Source organism: Orycteropus afer, unplaced genomic scaffold (genome assembly GCF_000298275.1).
Source record: "Orycteropus afer afer isolate SDZICR_OR568_19922 unplaced genomic scaffold, OryAfe1.0 scaffold00375, whole genome shotgun sequence".
NCBI lineage: Eukaryota > Metazoa > Chordata > Mammalia > Tubulidentata > Orycteropodidae > Orycteropus > Orycteropus afer.
Genome location: NW_006921962.1, coordinates 2558273 through 2584860, shown reverse-complemented (window position 1 = coordinate 2584860; position 26588 = coordinate 2558273). Strand labels below are relative to the sequence as shown.

At 36.9% G+C, this 26588-nt stretch overlaps 1 protein-coding gene across 1 annotated transcript in view; it reads left to right on the top strand.

Moving 5' to 3' along the window:
* Positions 1-26588, top strand: part of OTOGL (otogelin like) — a 251434-nt gene that overhangs the window by 5664 nt on the left and 219182 nt on the right. The window contains exons 4-10 of the mRNA XM_007953174.2: positions 2248-2314; positions 4122-4220; positions 6100-6254; positions 12451-12572; positions 16819-17024; positions 20983-21110; positions 21477-21583. Of these exons, the coding sequence (XP_007951365.2) occupies positions 2248-2314; positions 4122-4220; positions 6100-6254; positions 12451-12572; positions 16819-17024; positions 20983-21110; positions 21477-21583 (884 nt within the window). The remainder of the gene's footprint in view (positions 1-2247; positions 2315-4121; positions 4221-6099; positions 6255-12450; positions 12573-16818; positions 17025-20982; positions 21111-21476; positions 21584-26588) is intronic.

Sequence of the window (26588 nt, the reverse complement as noted above, 5' to 3'; positions counted from 1 at the left end):
CTACAGAAGTAGATTGCCCAACCTTCCTTCCGAGGAGTGGCTGGTGCGTTTCAACCGCCAGCCTTCTGGTTAGCAGTCAAGTGCCTTAGGCACTAGGCTACCAGAGCTCCTTGTGTCTTAGCATTGGGGAAATGTTGTATTATGATGCATGAGATGCTGTGATAATTAGGAGGAAGGTCCTCTAACCTAGGTTGGCATGCTAGGAAGTCATCAAAATTTCCCTAAAAGAAATGAGGCCTAAATTAGGTGAGATTATATTGAGCAAAAACAAATTATGTATTTTTCCATTTGTCTAGTGTTGTCTGGTGTATTGTTTTCACCTAATAATAAAATAGGTAGTATATTTAAAGCCTTTATAATGTGCCAGGCATTATTTTTGCTTTTTTAATTACCTCATATCGTTTAATCCTTATAACTGTGGTATGTAGGTACTACTCATTCCCTGTTCTGGTTAAACAATTTGTTCAAGGTTATAAACCTGTATGAGCCAGAGTTGATTTTTAGGTCACTAGTATTTTTCTTTTTTTTTTTTTTGTGAGCATCGAAAATGGTTGATTGTTTGGTTTCCACTAGAGGAGTTGGCATTAGACATTTTGGAGCCAAAATTATGGGATATTGGTGTTCAGTACTATTGCTAATTGTGTTAAATATAGACAGCTGGAAATAATATGGCTGAAGAGAGAATAAGAATTGCTATCTTAAGGGAAAAAAAGTTATAGATTGTTGAAAGTCTAGTCTACTTCAAAGCAATACTAGGGCAAAAGATGAGATTGTGCAGGGAAGATGAAATCTAGGAGAATTCAGAGCAGGAAACAGGGAACTTGGAACTGTGATGTTGGGCAAGGGGCTTGGAAATGAGTCTTCAGTTGATGAGAGAGTGTAGGAGTCATTTTATCTCTTGTGGGGTAGGTTTGCTTATTAAAGAAAACAACACTTTGCTTTTGGAGGGAGACTAGAATATGCTGAGAAAGAACTTTTGTATCTGAAATCACATCCTCCATCCCCTTTCCTTCCTATCTTTCACCCTTCTCCAGTTTTTCAAACTTCCTCTTGGATTCATTTTGACAATTTTAGGGCAAATTTGGTGTATGTGTATGTTCCTGGTAAGTATCAGAAATATTATTGGAAAGGATGTTGCCCCAGATAATAAACCAAATTGGCATTGAATTGGAAAAATCTTTCATCATTTAATAGTTTTAGTAGTCTATAATTATTTGCTATTAAGGCCTACTGACCTTTAAAACTCTTAAGGTTTTACTGAGTTGCTTAGGTTAATATCAATCTGTTTATTAGTGTTTTTCTGTGAGTGTTTTTCTTTAGTGTGAAACGCTAAAAGGTTTACATATATTGTTTCAACTCATTGTTATAACTACACATTGAAGTAGGCACCATTATTATACCAATTTACAAGTGGGTAAGTGGAGGCACTAAAGTTAGGGAGCTTGCCTAAGAGAAGTAATAGCAGAACCAAGACTTTAATCCAGGTCTGTTTGATTCTGTAATTCATGCTCTTAATTCAGGATCCTGAAGTGCCTTGGGCTCTTTAAAAAGAAATATTTAAATGTGGTAGAACTTTAAAGTGTCAGCTCTTTAAAGACTGAAAGCCACACTAACCTTGTAGCAGAAAATGCCTCTGTGGATGGTATCTTCCTAGATGGGACTGTAGGTATGAGGGCCACCACTACCTGTTGGTCCATCAAAAAACCAAACTCACTGCTGTTGAGTCAAATTCCGGCGAGCATCTCTACGGAAGTGGATTGCCCAGTCTTCCTTCTGAGGAGTGGCTGGTGGGTTTGAACCGCCAGCTTTCTGGTTAGCAGTCAAATGCCTTAGGCACCACGCCACTAGAGCACCAGCCCCCTGCATTTTCTCCAGACCCATCTGCATGTGGAAGTATCAGAAAACTACTACTTCTGAAAGCAAAACAACCAGTTAATGCAAAGGTTATATCCAGCCAGTATCCTTGTATAAAGGTAAGATGAGGGAGAAGAACTGAGGTCAGAGAGGGTAAATGACTTGTCAAAGTCATGTAAGGGACAAAACCAAAGTTTGAAATCTGATATTCTAACCACAACCCTGAAGCCCTTTCTGCCTCACTGAGATTACCTCCATAACCCAGAGGAATATAAAGTTGACATCTTAGGCTATAATTTCTGTATTATAGCTAGTTTTCAGATTTTTAATTAGCTTGTTTGGCTTGAATTAAATAAGTTAATCATTTTAAATACTTATTTCTTTCTTTCAAAGTTTGAAGCAACTTCTCCAAGATATTTTTTCCATGAAGCTATTAATTGGGGTGAAAGCAAAATAAAAGGTCAGTACTATGCCTGCGTTTTTGTACTTGCTTTCTCAAAGGACCCCTTTTGTTAATATATTGAATCAACTCTTTATTGCTTCCATATAATACACAGATGAAATTGACGGTAGTAACAATACTTAGTAACAAGTTCTGTTTAAATAGAAATATATATTATTTTTCAAAGTAACTAAGACTAAATCCCTAGACAAACCTAATAAGTACATCACAAGGGAATGTGTCACTGGATGTCACGGATTTTTCTGAATCAATTACTTGATTTTTGATTCCTTGGCATCTCTATTTTTGTTGACTAATTTCCCATTTCCATTAAGCAGGATATTGATGGCAGTTTGGAATGTAATTTGAGTTGTAACTATGAAATGGAAATTCTTATTACTGCATTTAAAATAATAACCATTACCAGTTTTGGCCTGATAAATTATTCTCAGGATAATACATGTGGTAGTTAATAAATTTTTGAGGGAGATTTATTTGTTAATCTAAATGTTTCAGCATTTTTTCTTAGGGAAAATGTAAGATTATGATCTAAGATCAAACTTAAATATAGATGTATCTTCAGGATAAAAACCTACATTTAAGTTTATGAAAATTATCATTTTTATACCTATATTTATGATCAAAGTTAAAATAAGTCTTTTCCTCAGTTAAGATATACTTAGAGATTGGTATGTTTTTAAATGTAAGGAGATATTTTAAGTCAAAGGATATTAAAGTGGAAAGGAATTACAGAGTTTTCTAATTCTTGCTTTTGGAAGAATTTTGGTTCAATTATCCTATTTAGATAACTATTGTCTATGACTTTATCACGGTGGCAGCGGTGATGGGTTCAAGTATAGCAAGAATCATGGAGCTGGCTCAGGACTGGGCGGTGTTTCGTTCTGCTGTGCGTAGGGTTGCTATGAGTTGGAGATGACTGGATGGCACCTAGCAACATGACTTTAACATAGTCTAGAGAGGCCTACCTTCTTTAAGCAATACTTTATGGTGATTTTAAGGTGTTCTCTCCTGATGTGTTACTTAAATCCCTCCTGCTTGAGTTTTGCCAGCTGCCTCATGTCCTGTCCTTAATAGAGGAAAAATTTCATTGATATGTTGGCGTTTTTCAAGCTCACTCAGGAGATAATGGCAAAGTTAGGGTGATAGCTCACAGTTACTTGCTTCCTCTTTTTAACATAATCCTTTAGGGTGATTCCCCCCCCACCCCATGAAAGAGAATGTTTTTGAGGACAGCTAGCAGTGACTTTGGCTTCTGCCTCATCAAAATTAAGCATGCATCATTTATAATTGAGCCTGAGGATTAATACACAACCTCAAGTGAAATGTTTAATCCTTCTCGAAAGCAAACTTCCCTTTTGATTTTTATGCTTTGCCTGACCCCTTGAGCTAATGATAGAAGCTATTCTTTCAGTGCAGCACTTGCTTTTGGAGAAGGAGGTAAACGGATGTGCAGCTACTGCCAAACTCTGTCAACAGAATCCTCTGCAGCTTGTGTATTTCTGGTTCTCATCATCTGGGACAGGGATTCCTTACATGGGAACTTGACCTTTCAATTGCTTGAAGGAGGCTAACCTTTGCTCTCGCAGTAGTTTGAGATGTGAAAGACTATCTTCTTTGCTTCACAGCACACATAATGAAATGATCTAGAGACTTGATGGGTTTAATTCTTCAGCTTGTTGAGGCAAGAAGCCCAGGTTTCTGTCTGAGTTAACAGTGGTTATGATTAGTCCAAGCTAAATCCTGATATATTATGTTTATAAGAACTGATGCATGCCAGCATATAACTTATTTTTCTGTCCTGCAGGTTCTTGTCCTCATGAATGCCTTAACGGAGCTTTCTGTTCTAAGACTGGTGTATGCGACTGTCAAATATTTCAGGCGCTTGGGACAAGGTGCCAGATTAGTAAGTTTCAGGGGTACTCATGAGAAAATTAAGAGATAAAGAGGAGAACCTTATGGCATAAATTGTGTTGGTTGTGCACATGCATTGAGAGTTGAGACAATCATGTAGTATATTAGCTAGAATGCATACAGTTCATTCTCAGTAATTTGAGGTGATTCAACAATATAAAAGAAACAATGCCTACTTCCTTGTCTGACAGGTCTCTATTTTTTAATTTCCTTAATTACTTTGATTTTTTTTTAACTAGTTACCACTGAGTTGATTCTGACTCATGGCAACAACGCATGTGTGTCAGAGCAGAACTGTGCTCTGTGGGATTGCCAAAGACTGATTTCTCTAAAGTAGATTGCCAGGCCTTTCTTTTGAGGCATGTCTGGATGGAGTCAAACCTCTGACCTTTTGGTTAGCAGCTGAGAGTATTACCTGTTTGTATCACCCAGGGAGTCCTAAAACCAGCTTCCTATTCATCTCTCCAGGAGCTCTGGTAGCTAGTATCTAAGGCACTTGACTGCTAACCAGAAGGCTGGCAGTTCAAACCCACCAGCTACTGTTTGGAAGGAAGATGGGGCAATCTACTTCCATAGTGATACTGCCTCGGAAACCCAAGGAGGGGTCGCTATGAGTCGAAATTGACTCAATGGCATATTACAACAACAACATTCATTTCTCCTTTGCTTTATAAATTAGATTTCTTATTTGGAACTGTTCATTCTTTTTTTCACTTTGTATTAATTAGCATTCTGTCCATAAATGGAAATAGTGTTGAGAACTCCTCAAGGACAGTGACTCTTCAATTCATTGTTCATTTGTTCTTTTGTTTAATGAGTATATACTGAGCCTCTACTAGATCTCAGACTAGGCACTGAGGAAAAAATGATGAACAAGACAGACATATTCTCGCCCTTCTGGAAATTACAGTGTAGAGGTGGGACTAACCACACAAATAATACTTATGAAATGTGCTATAAAGGAAAATTTAAGGTGCTATGAAAATATGCAATAGTTGTAGGGGTGCTGTCAGGTAAGACTGTCTAAAGAATGAATAATTCTGTTTTTTTCCCAAAAAGGACAAAATTGGCCAAGGCCAAGTAATTTAGATAAAAAATTACAAAATGACAGAAAGATTGTATCTTGATTATATTTATGCTTCCCCACAGAGCATATAAAAACATTTTGCCCATGTTAAGTACTCACTGTTATTGATTTTCATATTATTCTAAATAAAAATAGCAATAAAAAAACAAATAAAAATGAAATAGAGGGCTGTCCACAAGGGTAAGAAGAGCCATAGCATGATGGCAATGGGATATGAAATTATTTGATTTAAGATGAACATTGCTTGAAATTTGACCAAGGTTTGAAGTCATGAATTCCTAAATTTCTGCATAGTTTGGATGACTAATGCTCCCCATTTGCAGTCCCAGACTTTATTCATGAGTTTTTGTCAGTGGTTATTTTTCTCTGTGAATGCCATAGGACAATCCTGAATGAATTGTGCTGAAACACTCTAATGCTGTCTATGCTAATTTAAGGACATTTCTTTCTTTTTGAGCCACTATATTTGCTTTATACCTACCACCTTCTTTTGCTGTATCATTTTCCCTATTCTTCCTTTGGGAGCAAACATTAAGGGAGTTGCTAACTTAGTTTCTTTCTTCGTAACAACTTGGAGACCTTGTTTTTCTTCAAGGGAATTTTATAATTTTGAGAGAAACTGGTAATTTTATTTATGTGTTATTACGTTCTTCCTTGATGTAGACTATCAAAGAAGGAAAATATTTATTTTAATGGAAACTGGAATAACCTACCATGCCTGAATCTTTCCAGAAACACATATAACTGATTTTATTCTACTGAATATTACCCCATTTCTTTTCAGTCCCAAACATGGGCAATGGCAGAGATGGAATTTGTAAAACCTGGGGACAGTACCACTTTGAAACATTTGATGGAATCTACTATTATTTCCCAGGAAACTGTTCATACATTTTTGCAAAGGACTGTGATAATTTGGAGCCTCAGTATACTGTATGGGTAGGTGATCCTAGAAAACAATTAACATAATTTTTTTTTCCTGAAAAAGTGTATTTTTAAATCATTGAACAAATGATGGAAAAAATATAATCATCATAGTATGAATACTCAGGGCCCTCACAGTGAAAGGAAAGAGGTTGGTACTTAATGGGATAATGCCACTTTGTGGCTGGATTGAGTATAGTTACATCAAGATGAGACCTGGAGCTGCCAGAGATAGAATTTGGATATGGCAAGGACTTATCAGTAATGCAGAAAAGTGTTTATCACTGATGTCAAAAAAAGGCTGTCATTCATGAAATGGAGTATAGGAATGACTTAAGTACAGGCTGTAGGATATGGCAATAGGAAGCTAATTCTAGATAGATTGATATTATAGGATTGAATTTCTTGGTCTTTAGTTTTTAGTTGTAGATGCTTGATTCAAAAGAACCCTTAGGAGATATCTCAAAATGCAAACTGCAAAGCTGCTCTAGTTGAAGTCGTTGAGTCAGGACATTTTTCCTTGATCACCATCTTCCCCTGAATTGCTGGACATCTCAAAGTACAACCAGGAAGCCACTGTGCTGTCCTGTTCAAATGCTAAAACTCTCCATAGCTATGATTTGTTTGAATCTCTGTTTTCTTTTCTCTTTCTAATTTATGTTGGAGTAGCTAAAATTCTCCTCCTTTCTGGGCAATGCAAATATTAAAGCAGGCCTGGAAGCTCTTTAAGGGCAACAAATCCTTGTGACCCAGAAAGAACATGAGGTATAAAGGAAGTTGGAACAAAAGGATACAAAATTAGTGGCCCTTCTAGACAGGAAGTTAGTAAAATGAGTCTTCAGTGCTTACAGGTTTCCTGTTCTCAGTTACCTCATTCTCTTATACTTCCTCACTTTCTTGCTGGTTTTATCACTCAGTACTCTCTGATGCCCTCATTGAAATGTTCTTGTCCAGTGTCTCACCTTTTTGAAAACTGAGGTGTCAACTACATAATCTGTCCTTTGATAATAAGACGTAATGCTGAGCTGTGCTTCCAGGATTAATAGACATTATTTCTACTTGGCCTTCTTTGGTATGGTGGATTTTGTTTCCGAAATTTGGAAAGCACATTTTATCAGAATTTTGAAGGCCAATCCATTTTGATTTCTGATCCTTTTTGCATACAGCATTTAACTGTCTCTTTCTCTGGAAGCTTACAGATCTTTCCTTTGTCCCTGGTATTCTGAGACATCATGATTATGTCCCCCTCTCCCATTTAATGTTCTGGACATTTGATGGACCCTGTCAAGCTTTACAAGTATTTAATTTCTGGAATAATATATTAATTATTTCTTAATTACTGCTCTCCTATCTTTCAGAAATTCTGTAATTCAGGAATTCAGATATTAGAATTCCTACACTGAATGATTTATCTTTTAATATTCTGTTGATTCTTATGTGTTTTCTATCTTTTTGCTTCTTATCTGATGTTTCAGGAGACATCTTTTTGACTTTAAGTTATTTATCTTCCAACATTTCTATTTCTGTTATGTTTATCTTATAATATTGCCAGTGTTCAATAGTTTAATTTTAGTCCTTGAATTCCATTTTTAACACCATATTATTTTTTCCCTCAGGAATATAATCACTTTTCTCTCTGAAGGTACTGACTATGCACTTTTGGAAGTGTCTTCAGCTTCCTGTATTTTTTTTTGGTTCTTTTGATTTCTTTTCTTTGGTTGGTTTGTTTGGTGTTTGCCTTTTATGTTTCAGACTTTCATCAAATGCCTAATGATTCTTGAATGCTTGCTAACATTTGTGAGTTAGGCTCTAAAAGCTGATTAACCTATGAGTCAATTCCAACTCATGTTATTGTTAGGTGCTGTCAAGTTGGCTCCGACTCATAGCAACCCTTTTTACAACAGAATGAAACACTGCCCTGTCTTGTGCCAGCCTCACAATCCTTGCTATACCTGAGCCCGTCATTGCAGCCACTGTGTCAATCCACCTTCTTGAGGGCATTTCTCTTTCTTGTCAACCCTCCACTTTACCAACCATGATATTCCTTTCCGGAGAATGTTCCTTTCTGAAAACATGACCATAGTAGGTGAGATGAAGTCTGGCCATTCTTGCTTCTAAGGAGGATTCCAGCTGCACTTCTTCCAGGACAGATTTGTTTGTTCTTTTGGCAGTCCATGGTATTTTCAGTAATCTTCACCAACACAATTCAAAAGCATCAACTCTTCTTCAGTCTTTTTTATTCATTGTCCATTTCTCACATGCATATGAGGCAATTGAAAATACCATGGCTTGGGTTAGGTACACCTTAGTCTTCAAGGAGACATCTTTGCTCTTCAGCACTTTAAAGAGGTCCTCTGAAGCAGATTTGCCCAGTGTAATATGCCATCTGATTTCTTTACTACTGCTTCCATTGGTGTTGAGTGTGGAAACAAGTAATATGAAATCTTTGACAACTTCAATCTTTTCTTCATTTATCGTGATGTTGTTTATTAGCCCAGTTGTGAGGATTTTTGTTTTATGTTGAGGTGTAATCCATATGTCAGACTATAGTCTTTAATCTTCACCAGTAAGTGCTTCAAATCATCTTCACTTTCAGCAAGCAAAGTTGTGTCATTTGCATATCGCAGGTTGTTAACGAGTCTTCCTCCAATCCCGATTCTACACTCTTTATATAGTCTAGCTTCTTGAGTTATTTGGTCAGCATACAGATTAGATAAGTATGGTGAAAGGATATAACCCTGACACCCTCTCTTAAACCATACACTATCCCCTTGTTCTGTTCGAGTGATAGCCTCATGGTCTATGTACATGTTCCTCATGAGCACAATTTTTTCTGGAATTCCCATTCTTCTCAATGTTATCCATAATTTGTTATGATCTCCACAATCAAATGTTTTTGCATACTCAATAAAATACAAGTGAACATCTTTCTAGCATTCCTTGCTTTGAGCTAAGATCCATCTGACATCAGCAGTGATATCCCTTGTCCACATCCGCTTCTGAATCCAGCTTACATTTCTGGAAATCTCTGTCAATATGCTGCTGCAACCATTTTTGAATTTTCTTCAGCAGGATTTTTATTGGGTATATTAATGATGTTGTTCAATAATATCCACCTTCTGTTGGATTACCTTTCTTTGGGATGTGTACAAATATGGACCTATTCCAGTCAATTGGCCAGATAGCTGTCTTCCAAATTTCTTGGCATAGACAAATGAGTGCCTCCAATGTAATATCCATTTGTTGAAACATCTCAATGGGTATTCTGTTAATTCTGGGAGCCTTATTTTTTCACCAATTTCTTCAGTGCAACTTTAACTTCTTCCTTCAATACCATTGGTTCTTGATCATATGCCACCTTGTGAAATGGATAAACATCGGCCACTTCTTTTCAGTACAGTGACTTTGTGTATTTCTTCCATTTTCTTTTGACGTTTCCTGCATCATTCAATATTTTGCCCTTAGAATCATTCAATATTGCAACTCGAGGCTTGAATTTTTTCTTCAATTCTTTCAGCTTGAGAAATGCTGAGAATGTTCTTCCCTTTTGGTTTTCTAACTCCAGGTGTTTGCACATTTCATGACAGTAATTGACTATGTCTTCTCGAGCTGCTCTTTGGAATCTTCTGTTCAGCTCTTTTATGCTAGCATTTCTTCCATTTGCTTCAGCTGATCTCTGTTCAAGAGCAAGTTTCAGAGTCTCTTCTGATAACCATTTTGGTCTTTTCTTCCTTTCCTGTCTTTTTAATGACTATGCTTTCTTCATGAATGATGTTCTTGATGTCATCCCACAATTCCTCTGATTTTTGAAAGCTTTACTCCATCTATATCATTAAGGTCGACTTTACTCTGTGGACCAGCTCTTCCCCAGTTGTATTTGGAGTACCTTCTGACATGAGAGTCTTAATATTCCAGCACTATATTGGGAGCTCTGGTAGCATAGTGGCTAAGACACTTGCCTGCTAACCAGATGGCTGGTGGTTCAAACCCACCAGCCACTCCTCAGAAGGAAGGTTGGGCAATCCTACTTCCGTAGTGATACTGCCTCGGAAACCCAAGGAGGGGTCGCTATGAGTCGGGGCCGACTCAACGGCACATAACAACAACAACCACATATTAGACAAGGTTTTAGGGCTATTCACAATATTTTCCAGTAATATATCACACAATGTTTCACTCCTATTCCTAAGATTTTCACTGGCCAATTCTTTGTGAAGTGGTTGGCCCCTTCCTTCTTCAGGGTCTGTCTTAGTCAAAGAAACTCTGCTGAAACCTGTTCACCATGGATGACCCTGCTGGTATTTGAAATACTGGTGTCATAGCCTCCAGCCTCAGCAACATGCAAGCCACCACAGTACAACATACTGACAGACAAGTGGTGGATTCCAACCCATAGTGATTCTATACTACAGAGTAGAACTGTCTCATAGGGTTTCCAAGGCTGCAAATCTTTACAGACTACCTCTTCTTTCTCTTGTGGAGCAGCTTGTGGGTTTAAACCACCAACCTTATAGTTGGCAGCAAAATGCTTTAATCACTGTACCACCAGAGCCCATAAAAGCTGATTAGAAGAAATAAACATATGATTTGAGCTTGTCTTGTGGGAGATTGAGGAGAGAGACTCTGGTTTTATTAGTAAAGCCTCAAATATTAATATCTACATGTCTTTTCTCTAGAGTCATTTTGTTTCTTCAAAGAAGAATCCCTCATTTTCCTGTCTGTGATCAGATGCTTAGATGTCTGGACACTGCAAACATTTTAGACATGTTCCCACCTGAAGCTTTTGAACCTTCCATTCCATTGATCTGGAATGGTCTTTTCTAAGATATCCATATGGCAAGCTCTGTCATCTCCTTCATCTTTACTAAAATGTCATCTTCTAAGTGAGGTCTTTCTTGATCAGTCAATCTAAAATTCTGTCCAACTTTTGACACATTCTTTATCCTCTTTACCTCCAAATATTCTTCATGGCTTTTATCATATGATAAAGTATGCATTTAAGTTATATTAACTATCTTCCTCTAATAGACTCTAAGTTCCATAAGGGGAAGATTTTTGTTTGTTTAGTGGGTTTTATATTCCCAGAAACTAGAATAATGTTTGATACATAAGAAGTGCCCAATAAATATTTGTTGATTAAACATGAAATGAATATCCATTACATTTTTCACAAAAGTCTATCCTATAATTGATTAATTTTCCTATCACTTATATGCTTAGAAAGTTGTTTCCCTGCTAAATAGGTATCAATATCTTCTTTTAGTTATTTTATGGTTTTACCATTACATTTTACTTTTTTGGTCCATCTGAAATTAAATTTGTTTTGTTATTGTTCTTGTTAGTTGCTCTCAAATTGATTGTGACTCGTGGTGACCTCATCTGTACAAAGTAGAAATGCTCCATACAGTTTTCAAGGCTATGTGACCTTTCTTACAAGGAGCTTCTGGGTGGATTTGAAACCCCAACCTTTTGGCTAGCAGTCCAGCATTTATCTATTCACATCATCCAGTGTTACCTCAATTTGGTTTAGCGTATCAGAATCTAACATGCATTTTCTCATTATACTCTCTTCCTTTCTCTTCTTCTCTCTTTCTCTTTTCGTTCTTACTTTCTTTTTTTGTTTTACTAGTAAACAATTTTTTCCATCTACTTTTGAGAAATAATCTCTGTCTTCCCCAAAATTGTCTGGGCAATTTTATTTTTAGTAAGCTACAGTCACTTTTGCAACCTCCAAATGCTGTTTTGAATAGAGATCCATTTTAAGCTCTATTTCATGATTCTCTAACATATGAAAAATATGAATATTGAAATTAAAAATATGTTTCTTTGTGGGTCTCTGCAGTTTTCTTATTAGATCTAATTTTTCCACTACATACCACATAGGTTTAGAATGTTAACCTCTAACATGTGAAGAGACAATGTTTTAAAAATATGATAAATTAATTTGTGTTTTATGAAATCAATTCTATTGTCCAATTTATGAACTAAGTATTTCTATTCTCTCAATTCATTTTGCCATCTTCATTAGAAGCAGTATTTTTTCCTTTGGTTAAAAACTTTCCATTAGTAATGTAAGCAAATCCTAAATGTAGTTACAGATAATTTTGTAAAGTTTCGTGGGACTAATTATGCTATAGAACTGCAAACATATATTGTGTTTCAGTAACTCAGTTGAAGATATATTATACATCCTTTTCTTCCTCCTTTTAAGGTTCATAATAGCCCTAAATGCCTTGGTTCAGTGTACTCTTGTTATCGGTCAATCAGCTTGTTCTTTTCAAACCAAGAGGAAATTCGAATTTATGGTCATGATATAAAAAAGAATGGACTCAGGTAAGATATGATAATGATATAACAACAACAACAAAACAATATGGGCTAACTGAATTTTCAAACATCTCACACTGGAAGTGAAGTGTCCAGAATAGGAAGAGAGGTTTATTCTTCAATAGTAACCTTGAAATTATATCACACAGGCACTAGAATTTTGGTAGGCTCTGAGACCAACCAAGTGGCCAAAAATTTAACAAATTTAATATCCCCAATGCTTGTGTAAGATACAAATATGTTTCCATAAGTGGAGATTGGACTGTCACATCTTTTTCTAAGAGAGACTGGAGGAAATCTTCCTACTTCAACTCTGATTATTTTTGCCCTCTTCTCTCATCCCTTCCTCTCTTTTGTCCCTCCTTCCCTTCTTTCTTTCTATCCTTAAATAGGAACTTAAAAGAAAAGTAACTCTCTGGAAATCCGTTTCTAATCTGTGTGGATGAGGTTTGGATTCCAGTTGAGATTTTCCATTAGTGCTCTGAGACGGACTCAAAGGCAGTGAACAACTGGCCTTCCGATGTGGGATCAGAAAAGCCTGCTTCCCAGCTTCCTATCTGCCGAAGACATAACCTGAGAGTTTTGGGGAAGAGGATGCTTGTTTATTTGACAGAAGGCTTTATATATCTTAAATAGGAATATTGTGGAACAGTTTACTTATCAGTCTAAATATTTGTAGAGAGATACTCACTTTTCAATATTATGTGGCTGAATTATGTCAGAAAAAGTAAATTTGTTGAGAATTTACTCTCAAGTGTTTGAACCATGAGTTTTCTTTCCAGTGCAAAGGCCTTACCAATACAAGATTTTTTTTTTTCTCACTTTATATTCTTCAGAGGCATCAGGTGGTAGAAGAAAGGCTTTTGGAGTAAACACCAGGAGAGCCAGGCCCTAATCCAGGTTTTGACACAGTCAGGAAATGCAGAGCAGTCCCTGCATCCTGGGGGCTTAATCTATTAATCAATTGGGTTCTATATTTATTTTCTACTAAAATAAAGTTTCGTCATTTGAACAGTAATGTAGTGTATTTTCATATGTTTTTCCTGGAGCTGAATTTAAATAGTATTTTATTATTCTTTATATGGGATTTTAAGTAATATATAAAAACCAAAAAACCAAACTCACTGCTGTTGAGTCAGGTCCAACTTACAGTGACCTCTCCTTGGGTTTCCGAAGCAGTATCACTATGGAAGTAGATTGCCCCATCTTCCTTCTGAGGAGTGGCTGGTGGGTTTGAACCAACAGCCTTCTGGTTAGCAGTCAAATGCCTTAGGCACTATGTCACCAGAGCTCCTAGGTAATATATAGGAGCTTAAAAATTATTATATTTTGTAAAGCAGAAATATCTGTCAAATAGCTTTTTTTAAAGAATATTAACTTTTAAAATCAAAGCCATAATATTAATTTTAACTTAGATAAAGCATTTCATTGGGGATTTCCAGATTTATTACAGAAAGAAGATGATTATTTTTTAGCTAAGTTGCTTATACTAATGGTGTTTCTGGCCTAGGGCCTAACTTTAAGCAGGTGCTAAGGAAATGTTAGCTTATATTTTTAATGTTTCATTCCTAGGTTGCATGAAATTTTTCTTAGCCATACTGGAGATTACCCACTTTTAATTACATCCTCTCCTCACTAATCAACATGGTTAGGTTCCAAAGCCAGGTCACTATGAGAAAATCAGTATTATATAAAAATGGAGGATGACCTCATCAGATCACAAAATGGAGGATGACTACATCATTATATAACTGCCAAATTTCATCATTACTTAACTGACAAACCACTGAGAATCATGCCTCAGTCAAGTTCACACGTAACTTCAACCATCACAGCCGACGTTACTCTTGCCTTACACCTCATTCATTACTGCCAGATGTATGTCATTAATGCACAAAATAGTTGGATAGTAGATTTTTTACTATAATCATGAATGTGAAATTTTGGATAATGAGGTGAAGTGAAGAGTGGATGTACTATTGAGCTCTGGTGCTGTAGTGGTTAAGGCATTTGGCTGCTAATCAAAAGGTTGGTGGTTCAAACCCGTAAGCTGCTCTGCAGAAGAAAGATGAGGCAGTCTGCTTCCATCAACATTTTACAGCCTTGGAAACCCGATAGAGGTTGCTAGGAGTCCAAATATGCTTGACGGCAGTGAGTTAGTTAGTTCGTTAGGTGTATTGCCACTCACCTCCTCTGCCATCCTTCTGTATTATGCACTTGAAGATAAATAACTTCAAGGTAGTTAGCTTTCTTTTGAGAAATTGTGTATTTAATCAAGTTTACTGTGAATGTGAACAAATGGCCAAACAAAAATCCACAACAGAAAAACTATACTTTCATTCAATTAACATTCCATGACTATGAATGTATTTATTTTTATATTATGAATGTTTTATTTATAAACTTGACTCCTTTTTTTCCTACTATAATCCGACATTGTCTGTGTAAACTTGAAAACACAAAATAAGTGATATTTCTTCAATATTATTTCATACTGACTTTTACTATGAATTCATCATATTTATCTTTTTAGTCACCATATATTATGGCACTAGTAAGCTAGAGTCTTATTTATTCTCCAATTTAAAACTTTCCTGCTTTTATAGATAATTTGCTACCAAGAATTACCTGTGAACATCTGTGTGCAAATAGTTACAGGTATATTGAGTTGTTTCTTTGGAGACTATCTCTCTGACAGAAAATACGTTTAGTTTTATAGGTTTTGTTCCATGTAGCTGTGCTCTTCCTGGAAAGGATTCACTAGACTGCAATTTCCACCCCCCTCACAATTATGGGGTTTATTAAGGAAGCAACAGGTTACATTTCAGGTTCAGGAAAACTTAGACACAATTCTTCAATCAGGACAGTTTCCCCCAGGCTATGCCTGTAGGCATGCCTTTCTTTGACCTTCAGCTTCTCCGCCTGGCCTCTGTCCTGCTCTGGCAAGTGTCACAAAGTTCTTTTAACACTGCTAATAGGCGCAGCCCCCTCTGCCAGCAAGCCTCCAGCCCGATGGTACTCAGCTTTCTTCCTCTGTGGGCCACCAAGCCCACTGCTCCGTCTCATGCTGGTTTCTTTGTTCTGCTGCTTCTGCTGCCAGTATCTCCCTGCCATCTCTTTGGCATCTCTGCTTAGGAATCTCGAGTCCAAGTTTGCACTCCACTCCTGGCTGCTCTTTTTTGATGGTGGTGAGATATCTTCCCAGGTTGCAGTTTTGAAAGCTATGTGTGAATATGTCTATTAACCTCCCTCCTAACTCAATTATAGTTAATAATTATCACGTAGCACAGTCAACTTAAGAAAAATGGTTTTTCCCCCGTCTCTTGAATTATTATCAGGTTACCTTTTTTGCAATGTTCATGAATAAAGGAGAGCAGTGTTTTTTGAACAGTATTCTATGTGACTTACCTTATTTTTAAAATGTCCAGTTGATTAATTTTCTTCAGATTCCTGTGTCTCTCTCTTCCTTTGTATGCACACAAGCTTTTAAAAGATGGAAAGAATAGACAGTGAATCAGGTGTGTGAATATTCTCCATGCCTCTTGTTTAAATAGGCCAAAATGTATCCCATTTAAAAATTATGAAGATAAGCACTGTAAGATACTGTGTGATGAAGTACTTTATAACCCTAATAATGTCTTTTATACTTTACAACATTAAACAAATGAAAATTATAATAAATCATTCCTAGATATTTTTCTTTTGGGCAATAATGACTTATTCCAAGGTGACATTTTGGAGATGAAAGTTGCTACTTTCTCACAGCCAAGTTTAAAATAAAATTAAACAAAATCAGAACTTGAGCATTGTACTTGTGTATTTCGACCACTGTTTATCCTTATTTCAAAATTGTTGAGCATTTTTGGATTTTATCTCTCTAGATAAAGAATAATTGCATTTCAGCCCTCATTATTCTAAATAGACAGGCTTATTTTCCAGAATCAACAATCACTGATATTTAGCATCTGTGTATATTTGGTTAGTTGAAATAAGCATTCAATTTTAAATATAAAATTTAAATCAGTATGGGAAACAGGTATCTTTTTTTGTTTTGTTTTGTTTTGTTTTACTTCTATGTTGAATGTTTCGAAAGTGTGGAGATATCCTACAGGTTTGGTACTTGGGAGAGCCATAATTTTGAGGGATAATTCTATTTTATTCAGTTATGTCAGTCGCTCTTTGAAAACGTTGATCATCTGCAATTGATTAGCAGTTAATAAATTCTTAGATTATCTTTGTTCTGTTTTTCAAGTTTAACATTGCCTCAGACAATTGGACATGTTTTCATTGAGAAACTAGCTGACTACATTCTGGTGAAAACAACTTTTGGTTTTTCATTGGCTTGGGATGGAATATCTGGAATTTACCTCAAACTGTCTGGGGAGCATAAAGGGAAATCATGTGGCCTATGTGGAAACTACAATGACCTTCAATCTGATGATTTCATAATTCAGCATGGTAAGTAATTAGAACAGACATGTTTTTGTTGTTATTTGCCATCGAGTCGGCCTGACTCATAGCGACCCCTCCTTGGGTTTCCAAGGCAGTATCACTACAGAAGTAGGAATGCCCAACCTTCCTTCCGAGGAGTGGCTGGTGGGTTTGAACCGCCAGCCTTCTGGTTAGCAGTCAAGTGCCTTAGGCACTACGCTACCAGAGCTCCTTAGAACAGACATACGTAGGTACTTTCTAAAGTCTTCTTTACTGCTCAAGCTGTTTGCACCTGAAACACTTGTCCTTGGTTCGGTAAACTTAGTCACTTGCCAACTTTAATGATTTTAAGTGAAGTGTAAAATAGGAAAGCATTTTTTGTGTCATTTTTGAAAAACAGGAGCTAGTTTACATATGCTAAAGGAAGATACAGAATTCACTTACATTACAAATATTAGTTGAGCATTTATTTCACGCAGGGCACTGTTGTGGGAACCGGAGACATCTGTGAATGAAACAAAGATCCCTGCCCTCAAGGAGCTTGTCTTCTAGTGAATCAAATCCATTTGGGTGCAAATATGTCTTTTAGATAAAAGTTGTTTTGCATATAGTCTTTATAAGAGTAAATTAAATGACTGAAAAATAAAACTTTTATAAATAAAAATAATGAAATGTGAGCAAGATTATACACATTGAATAGTAATTTGAAAGCTTTTATGATGTGCAATGATGAATCTAGCTATTCATTTTAAGTCATGAATATTTAACGTATTATAAGTTGGGGAGAATGGCAGGAGGCAATTGAGCAAGTCAGAAATATCTGGGAAAACTCTTAACGAGATATTTCAGCTCTTCATAATTTTTTTGGTACACAGTGCAAGGTAGAATAGTAAAAAATTCTAATTTATAACAACTATTAATGTGAGCAGAACTTGTCCTCTGATTGTCTGCCACACTGCCATCATGCAAGAAAATGTCTACAGATAAGCCATATTACCTTTCTCTTGAAGAAGCCTAGTATTTTCTTGAAACTTATTTTGTAATTTGCTGATTATATAAATCTGTGTGGCAGTTAGTGTGATTGAATGCATACTTTATCAGTGATTAAAATTGTGTTTTCCTGTGCATAGTGTCTCATTCTTCAAGGATGACTTCACAAAGAAATGAGCCTTTTCAGAATTTCTGGGACTATAGAAAGATTTTACTTTGTTTTCTAGTTGAGAATTCTAGGTCCATAATTCATGTCTACACTTAGCTACACAGCAACATACAAATCCTGGTTTACTCTTGGTTTTCCAGCAGAACTATCTCCCTTGACTTTCAAAAGTGTCCCAATATGGACAATAGAGTACCGCAGGCATCGCATGTTTTATAAAAAGCATTCTAACTTAAGTTTAGTAGAATCTAGACAGCTAGGTGGTATTTATTTAAGTTCTCACAATAATTAAAAACTTTGGTGACTCTTATTTATACAACATAGTAAAAACAGCAAAATATATGGTTCCAAAGCTGGAATTAATATCAATTCCAAGGGATTGGCATTATTGCTTAGTAACACTAAAATCTGGCCATAGATATTGAAACAAGTGGATGTTTAGGAAATATTTTAGGTTCTTCAGACTTTTAAAAAATGATAATGCATTGAAATAAAATGTGATTACTAAATTTACTCTAAAAGTACTTCTAAGTAAGTATGTTAGATCAGACTCAGGACTGGTTCAACGTGTAACCTTTTCATCAATGTCTGAGATAATGAAAAAAATGGGCCAAACACATTTGAAAGCTCTATGATGCTAATAATCTATCTAATGAATATTGAAAACTTTTCTGTATTTATTCACTAACTTATTTAAAAAATGCATTTTGAGCACCGACTAGACTCCAGGCACTAAACTAAGGATCAAACAATAGAACAATTTAGACAAGCTCCCTCCCTCCATGTTGTGTATAATGTAGTGAAGGACAAAACAAATAAAGAAGCAAAAAAATAAAATACAACTTTACTGGGTATTGATAGCCATTAAAAAAGCAAAGTGAGGAAAGAGATAAACAATAATAGAGCAATGTGTGGTTGGTGGCAGTCTAGATCCTGTGGCAGAGAGGCCCCTCTGAGCTAGTCACACTGAGCAGATTGCCTCAATGAAATGAGGAAGGGAGCCATGGGAAGCTTTGAGAGAAGAGTGTTTTGAAGGAAGAGGAGCAAGATAAATGCCCTTTGATAGGCATGAGCTTGGAATTCCTGGGTGGTACAGACCTTGAACACACAGGCTGCAAGCTGAAAGGTTAGAAGTTTGGGTCTACTCAGTTTGCCTTGGAAGAAAGGCCTGGGAATCTACTTTAAAAAAAAAAAAAAAAATCAGCCTTTGAGAACCCATGGACACATACGGATTTGCCATGAGTTTGGGACAACTTGACAGCAACTGGTTTTAGGAATGAACTTGGGTAGTTGAAGAACAGCATAAAGGCAGAATGACCAGAGCAGACTGAACAAGAAGAGAAGTAACAGATGGTGGGAGTATGCAGGGGCCAGAACCTTTCAGACTAGTAAAGTTTGGGATTTTATACCCACCAGCCACTCCTTGGAAGGAAGATTGGACAATCTACTTCCATAGTGATACGGAGGGGTTGCTTTGAGTCAGATTTGACTCAATGGCAATGAGTTTGGTTTGTTTTATGTTGTATCTGCTCACATTGAGTCCTTCCTCATCTTAACTCATTGAGGTTTACTTTTTCTCTCCAATTGTCTAGTTTTATTTGGTACTTATACTTTGTTCGATATAATTTTATTGTAACAGATAACTACAATGTTCTCAATGATGGGTGGTAGTGGGCAGACATTATCTTCCCATCTTGAAGATTCTAAGAGTGTATGGAGAAACCTATGGTTTGAGAAGAAAGTCAGGCATTCACAGGTGGTGTGGAGATATTTGATTCTAGTGGTGCCGTGGATTATCATCAGTGGTAGACTTTATGGTCATGTAAATCTGTGTGGTGGAGAACCTGAAGCACAAATCAGAAGACTAAGTGGCTTAGATAGAACTGTGAGATGCCATCTTGTTTGACTGAGCCAAGTTCTAGAGATTTGAGATTCAACCTTTGTCTCAATCTGGGGCAGGATTAATTACCATGTCAGGTCCTGAACTTGTCTGAGAGGCCAACTGCTAAGACAAGTTAAACTTGATATGGAGCCTAGAGTTCAGCAAGCTCACCGTCAACCATCTGTTAGTTGCTGCCTGCATATTACTCTGAGTAATGTTGGGATAAGATTCATGATTCTTAATATTTGGGCCTTGTCTTCAGCATATTTAGAAAAATTGTTCCATATTCAGATGAGATGTATTCACTTCTTAGTTTTCTCTTTTGTAGTTTTTCTTTGATCATCTGTGTGACTGGCCTCTGAAATCTCTTCAAGGGTTCAACAAAGATAGTTTTTCTTGTAGAGGACTCAAAAATGGAACTGGGATTTTAGTAAGGTTCTGAAAAATGTGCAGTTCAATGAGAGGGCTGCTTCAGATAATTTACACCTGTTTTTCACCTGTGTTTCTTGGCTTTGTGCTTATTTTCCCTCTTTTCTCCAACATAAATTCTGTGTTGGCAGACTTGAAATTTACCAGTGTTTATGTTGTATCTGGGAGCTCTGGTGGTGTAGTGCCTAAGGCGTTTGACTACTAACCAGAAGGCTGGGGGCTCAAACCCACCAGCCACTCCTTGGAAGGAAGATTGGGCACTCTACTTCCATAGTGATGTGGAGGGGTTGCTATGAGTCGGATTTGACTTGGTGTGGTACTTACATTTTGTTCGATATAATTTTATTATGTCAAAGTGATATTATAGCCTAATATCATTTGTTAATTATAAAGTTACTGAGTTTCTCTTTCTGATTAGAAGGTTCATGCTGTAGAACTATATTTATGTTTGGAAAATAATACTCTTACACCTATTTTGTGTGTGTTTGTGTGTGTGTGTGTGTGCTTATGTGAAATAGAGGACTACACAGAAGACATTGCTCTGTTTGCAAGTTATTGGGTGGTGCAAACTCCCGATGACGCCAAATGTGTCCCCACACCCTCAGATTTTCCGAGTCCATGTTCAAGTGGAATGCCAGCATTTGAGGTAAGTTTGATGTAAAATTGGCATATTGAACATAACACAAACATATATACTATTTGTATAGTTACCATTAAGCATTTTTATTGCAAACTCAACATAATTCCAAACTATTAAATCTTAGAAATGTAATTGCAGCAGAGAATAACCTTAAAGTTATTACAGAAACAGTGAATGTAATTAGCTCACAAAAGCAGTGCTAATTATGAAAATACATAGATAGAAAACTATTAGTTGACATTTGTAAGAAAAAAAAATTACCCTCTCCTTTCTGGTAAGAACTAAGAATGCTGTAAATAGGTCAGTAAGGAAAATGAGAGTATACACATATCATTAAATATATTCTGGTGACTGACATTTTTTTCTGCACAGGCCATCTTCTTCAAGTGTCAGATTCTGTTGCAGTTTCCTTTTCTCAGCTGCCATGAATATATTGATCCATATTTATATATTGCCAGCTGTGTTAATGATCTCTGCAAGTAAGTGAAATGATTAGCATTTGTAATACAGTGTTCTTTATCCAAAAAAGGACAAAAGATGCTTCTGTAACTTAGCCATATTCTGGCAGGTCACAAAATATTATGTTGTTGTTGTTATGTGCCGTTGAGTCAGATGCGACTCATAGTGACCCCTCCTTGGGTTTCCAAGGCAATATCACTATGGAAGTAGATTGCCCCATTTTCCTTCTGAGGAGTAGCTGGTGGACAAAATATAATGGGAACTGTAAACTATAAGCTATAGTAACCAAACCCACTGCCATGGAGTCAGGTCTGACTCATAGTAACCCCTCCTTGGGTTTCCTAGGCGATATCACTACAGAAGTAGATTGCCCAACCTTTCTTCTGGGGAGTGGCTGGTGGGTTTGAACCACCAGCCTTCTGATTAGCAGTCAGATGCCTTAGGCACTATGCCACCAAAGCTTCCATAAGCTATGTTGTTGTTGTTGTTGTTATGTGCCGTCAAGTCGGACCCGACTCATAGCGACCCCTCCTTGGGTTTCCGAGGCAGTATCACTACAGAAGTAGGATTGCCCAACCTTCCTTCTGAGGAGGGCTGGTGGGTTTGAACCGCCAGCCTTCTGGTTAGCAGTCAAGTGCCTTAGGCACTATGCTACCAGAGCTCCTTCCATAAGCTATAGTACCAGCTATTAAAAGCTTACTGTATAACAGGCACTGTGTGAGGAGCTTTATGTAAGTAGGATGAACAGAATCCCTCAGAGTGTAACCATTTTTGTTCCCTTGACCCCCTTTTTCAGTCCAGAGATGTCTTCTTGTTGTTGTTGTTACGTGCCGTCGAGTCGGCCCTGACTCATAGCGACCCCTCCTTGGGTTTCCGAGGCAGTATCACTATGGAAGTAGGATTGCCCAACGTTCCTTCCAAGGAGTGGCTGGTGGGTTTGAACCACCAGCCCTCTGGTTAGCAGGCAACTGTCTTAGCCACTATGCTACTAGAGTCTATAGACCATTATTCAGAATAAACCTTTGAACTACATAAAATTACAAAAAAACCCAAAAACCAAACTCACGGCCATTGAGGTGATTCCAACTCCTAGTGACCCCATTTGGGTTTCTGAAGTGGTAAATCTTTATGGGAGTAGATTCTGTGGAGTGGCTGGTGGATTTGAACCACGAAACTTCTTGTTAGCAGTTAAATGCCTTACGCACTACACCAACAGAGCTCATTAAGATTCATTTATCAAAATAGTAATAGAAATGAATTTTTGAGATCATATATGTGCTTTTTATATTAAGTCAAGTTCTAATAACTACTGTAATTTGACATAATGATGAGTGTAAGTGGTATTTTGATATATTTGCAAAGCTATAATGACATATGAAAATATTTATGATTTCTGTGGGTGACAAAGTCATAATACTGCCAATAACATTGTGATGTTTTGTATATCTGGGAGGAAGGTTGGACAATCTACTTACATAGTGATACTGCCTCAGAAACCCAAGGAGGGGTCACCATGAGTCGGATCCGACTCAATGGCAGCGTGTTTGGTTTTTGATTTTGGTGTTGCCTATAGGCATAATTGACCTACCAGCCACTCTTCGGAAGGAAGGTTGGGCAATCCTACTTCCGTAGTGATACTGCCTCGGAAACCCAAGGAGGGGTCGCTATGAGTCGGGGCCGACTTGACGGCACATAACAACAACAACAACATAGGCATAATTGAATGAGATGCTAAATTTCAGTTGGAGATTAATGAAAATAAAGATGTTTGCTCATCAAAGATCACAGCAACTGCGTTCTATCAACAGATCCTTTAGGCATCTGTGGACCCCAAGTTAACAACACCTAGAATAGGTGGTTTTCTAGGGAAAAAATTAAATGAGATGCAGCATAATCTTTTCATCAGTGTAGATATTTATCATAAATTATCCACTGTTGTAACAAAATTCATTTTATTATTTTATTTTTCTTTTAAATCTACTGAGTATATATGATAAGACATCTTGGGTATTCAAGAATACTTCAAAAAATTTTTACGTATCTAATTTGTTTAAGGAGCTCTGGTAGCATAGTGCCTAAGGCACTTGACTGCTAACCAGAAGGCTGATGGTTCAAACCCACCAGCCACTCCTCGAAAGGAAGGTTGGGCAATCTACTTCCATAGTGATACCGCCTCAGAAACCCAAGGAAGGGTCACTATGAGTCGGATCCGACTTGAGGGCATGTAACAACAACATAATTTGTTTAAGACTCCCAAGAAATGCTAATGATATACGTGAACTATTTTTTAAATGATCAGACTAGGTTTGGGTTCAGTAAAACCACTTAAATGATGCCTTGGGTACCTGATAAGAGGTTTAAGTTTATCAAAGGTGGATTCCTAGGTTGCACAAATGGTTTGCGTTTAAGTTCTAATCCAAAGATTGGCAGTTCAAATCCACTCAGCGGCCCAGCGGGAAAAAGGCCTGATGATCTGCTTCCATAAATATTACAGCCAAGAAAACCCTGGGGAACAGCACTTTTTTTTTTTTTTTTTTTTTTTTGAATAACACATAGGTCACCATGAGTTGGAATTGATGAGTTTGGTTTGGTTTGGTTTGGTCAGACAGACCATGGTCCTATTTGAGCAAGTATGGAATTAAAAATTGTGCTTACTCCACAGTGACTTATTCTTGGACCATTCTCTGAAAGTTTTATCACTTGCCTTATCAACTTTGGCATCCATTTCTCTAGTAGACTAGGATGAAGTATTATTTGGCATGCTCAGAAAAGTTATCCTCCATTTACTGGGACATTATTTGGGTGCTTTAACACAGAAAGCAATGATGGCTTAAATGAAATTGAATATTCATATTTCTCTCATGTAAGTCCAAACTGGTAGATGGCTTTGAGTCAGTACCATGCCTCTGTTCCATGAGTCTTCCAATGACTTAGCTAGCTTGTTGCCACACCATCACCCAGGACTTCAATTTCGTAGTCAAAACTGGCTCTTCACCATCCTGTCCACATTTCAGCCTTTATAAAGAGAAAAAAGGAAGTACAGTGTGATAGCTCTTTTTAAAGAAGTGACTTGTAAAATTCATGCACCACAGTCACTTTTAAATCTCTAGCCAGAACTTAGAAAACCTGGCCCATTTAGATCCAAAGGAGGCTAGAGAATGTTGTCTTTGGCTGGCAGCTCTATTCCCAATGAAAACGTGGGGATCCCAATACTGGAAAGAAAATAATTGTATATGTTAGGGGGCAAAAAGCAGACTCGACCAAACCCACTTCACGTGAAATGTCATCATTAAGAAATCAACCGCTTGTAAAATTTTGTTATCTTTAGGCTTTGGAGTGAAACTTTGGTGCTTGCTCTTGGACAAATAAAAATAGCAGTTAAAGAGAAGCATCTTTGATTAGTTGAAATCAGCTGACATAAGAAAAATATTTGAGGTGGAGAGGCAGACTTTAGGGGCAGAGCAGGCATGTGATACAAAAAGAAGTGCATTATCAAGTAAGGAGACAATAGTAAAAGGGAAACAAGCTGCCTCAGTATTTCATCTAGGACTAGATCAACCTACATTCTTTTCTCTAGAGGAAATTCAATTTCCTTTATCATAGAATTGCATCACAAGGATACCATAGTGTGAGAATGAAAAGGTGAATCAGCTGAACATACATTAATTTCCCACTTGAATTCAATATTATCTTGAATTGAATTCAACACACAAAGAGTCTTGGTGGTGTGAACTGTTAATGTGCTCAATTGGTATCTTAAAGGTTGGAGGTTGAGTCCATCTAGACCCACCACAGAGGAAAAGCCTACTGATCTACTTCTGAAAAGTCAGCCATTGAAAACCCTATGGAGTACATTATTACTTTGACATATATGGGTTACCATGAGTCAGAATCATTCCACAGAAGAATTTTTTTATCCTGAAGGTCTATTTTGAACCAGGCATTGTGCCACACGTTGGAAAAGTAGAAACAATTAAGACATGTCCCTGTTTCAAGAACTTATCTTCTAGTGGAGCAGAGAAACTTTCAGAGAGTGCCTACAGAAGCTCCACAGAGGAGATCACATTTGGATTGGAACCTTAAGGATGAGACAGTAACAGTCCTTGAGAATAAGCCCTCTTTTTTCTGCTTCCAAGAGTGCTAAACCTACTGTTGTTGTTAGGTGCTGTCGAGTCAGTCCCAACTTGGTGACTCTGTATACCACAGAATGAAGTACTGCCTGGTCCTGAGCCACCCCCACAATGGTTGCTATGTTTGAGCTTATTGTTGTAGCTAAACCTAGCAGCAAGGAAATGACCTTAAATTTGCCACAACAAAGTTGATTGATTTAAAAACAACTATTGGTTAGTGTTCATTTTCCCTATTAAATGTAACATCCAGAATAGAAAAATAAGTTCACTTGTCCCTCAGTAAATTGGGATGATAATGTTTTTCTTGTGTGATTATTGGGAGTTTTCATGAGATCCTCCTGCTTGTAATGTGCACAGCACGATGCCTAGAGTAACATAGACTAGAAGTTATAACTATTTTATTAATAATTGCACTGGGTTGGAAAATAAGTATTCAGTTAATTTGCTAACTTTCAAAAGCACTAAATAATTTTAAGAAGCAACATATATTTTAAGGCAATTCATAAACTTAATGTCTTTCCAGAAATTAAATGATTTTAGTTTACATTATTTTACAAAGAGACTTCTTTTTTTGGAGATTTAGAACTTTTTCTGAGCTTCGGAAACTTACATGTCTAGTCCTTTTTTCCTCCAGAAGCTCAGTTAATTAGACTAGGTAAGCTGTATGACTCAAATTACAATAGCACAGGGTAAGTGCTATTTGAAATGATGGCTTTTATGATAGAGATATTGAAAATGTTAGGGTTCACAAAATACAACATTCTTTTTGTTTTGTTTTATTCTATTTTTTTTTATTGTTATTTGGGTGAAAATTTTACAGAGCAAATTCACTTTCCATACAGCAGTTCACATACACTTTGTCTCATGACATTGACCACAATTTACCACAATGCAA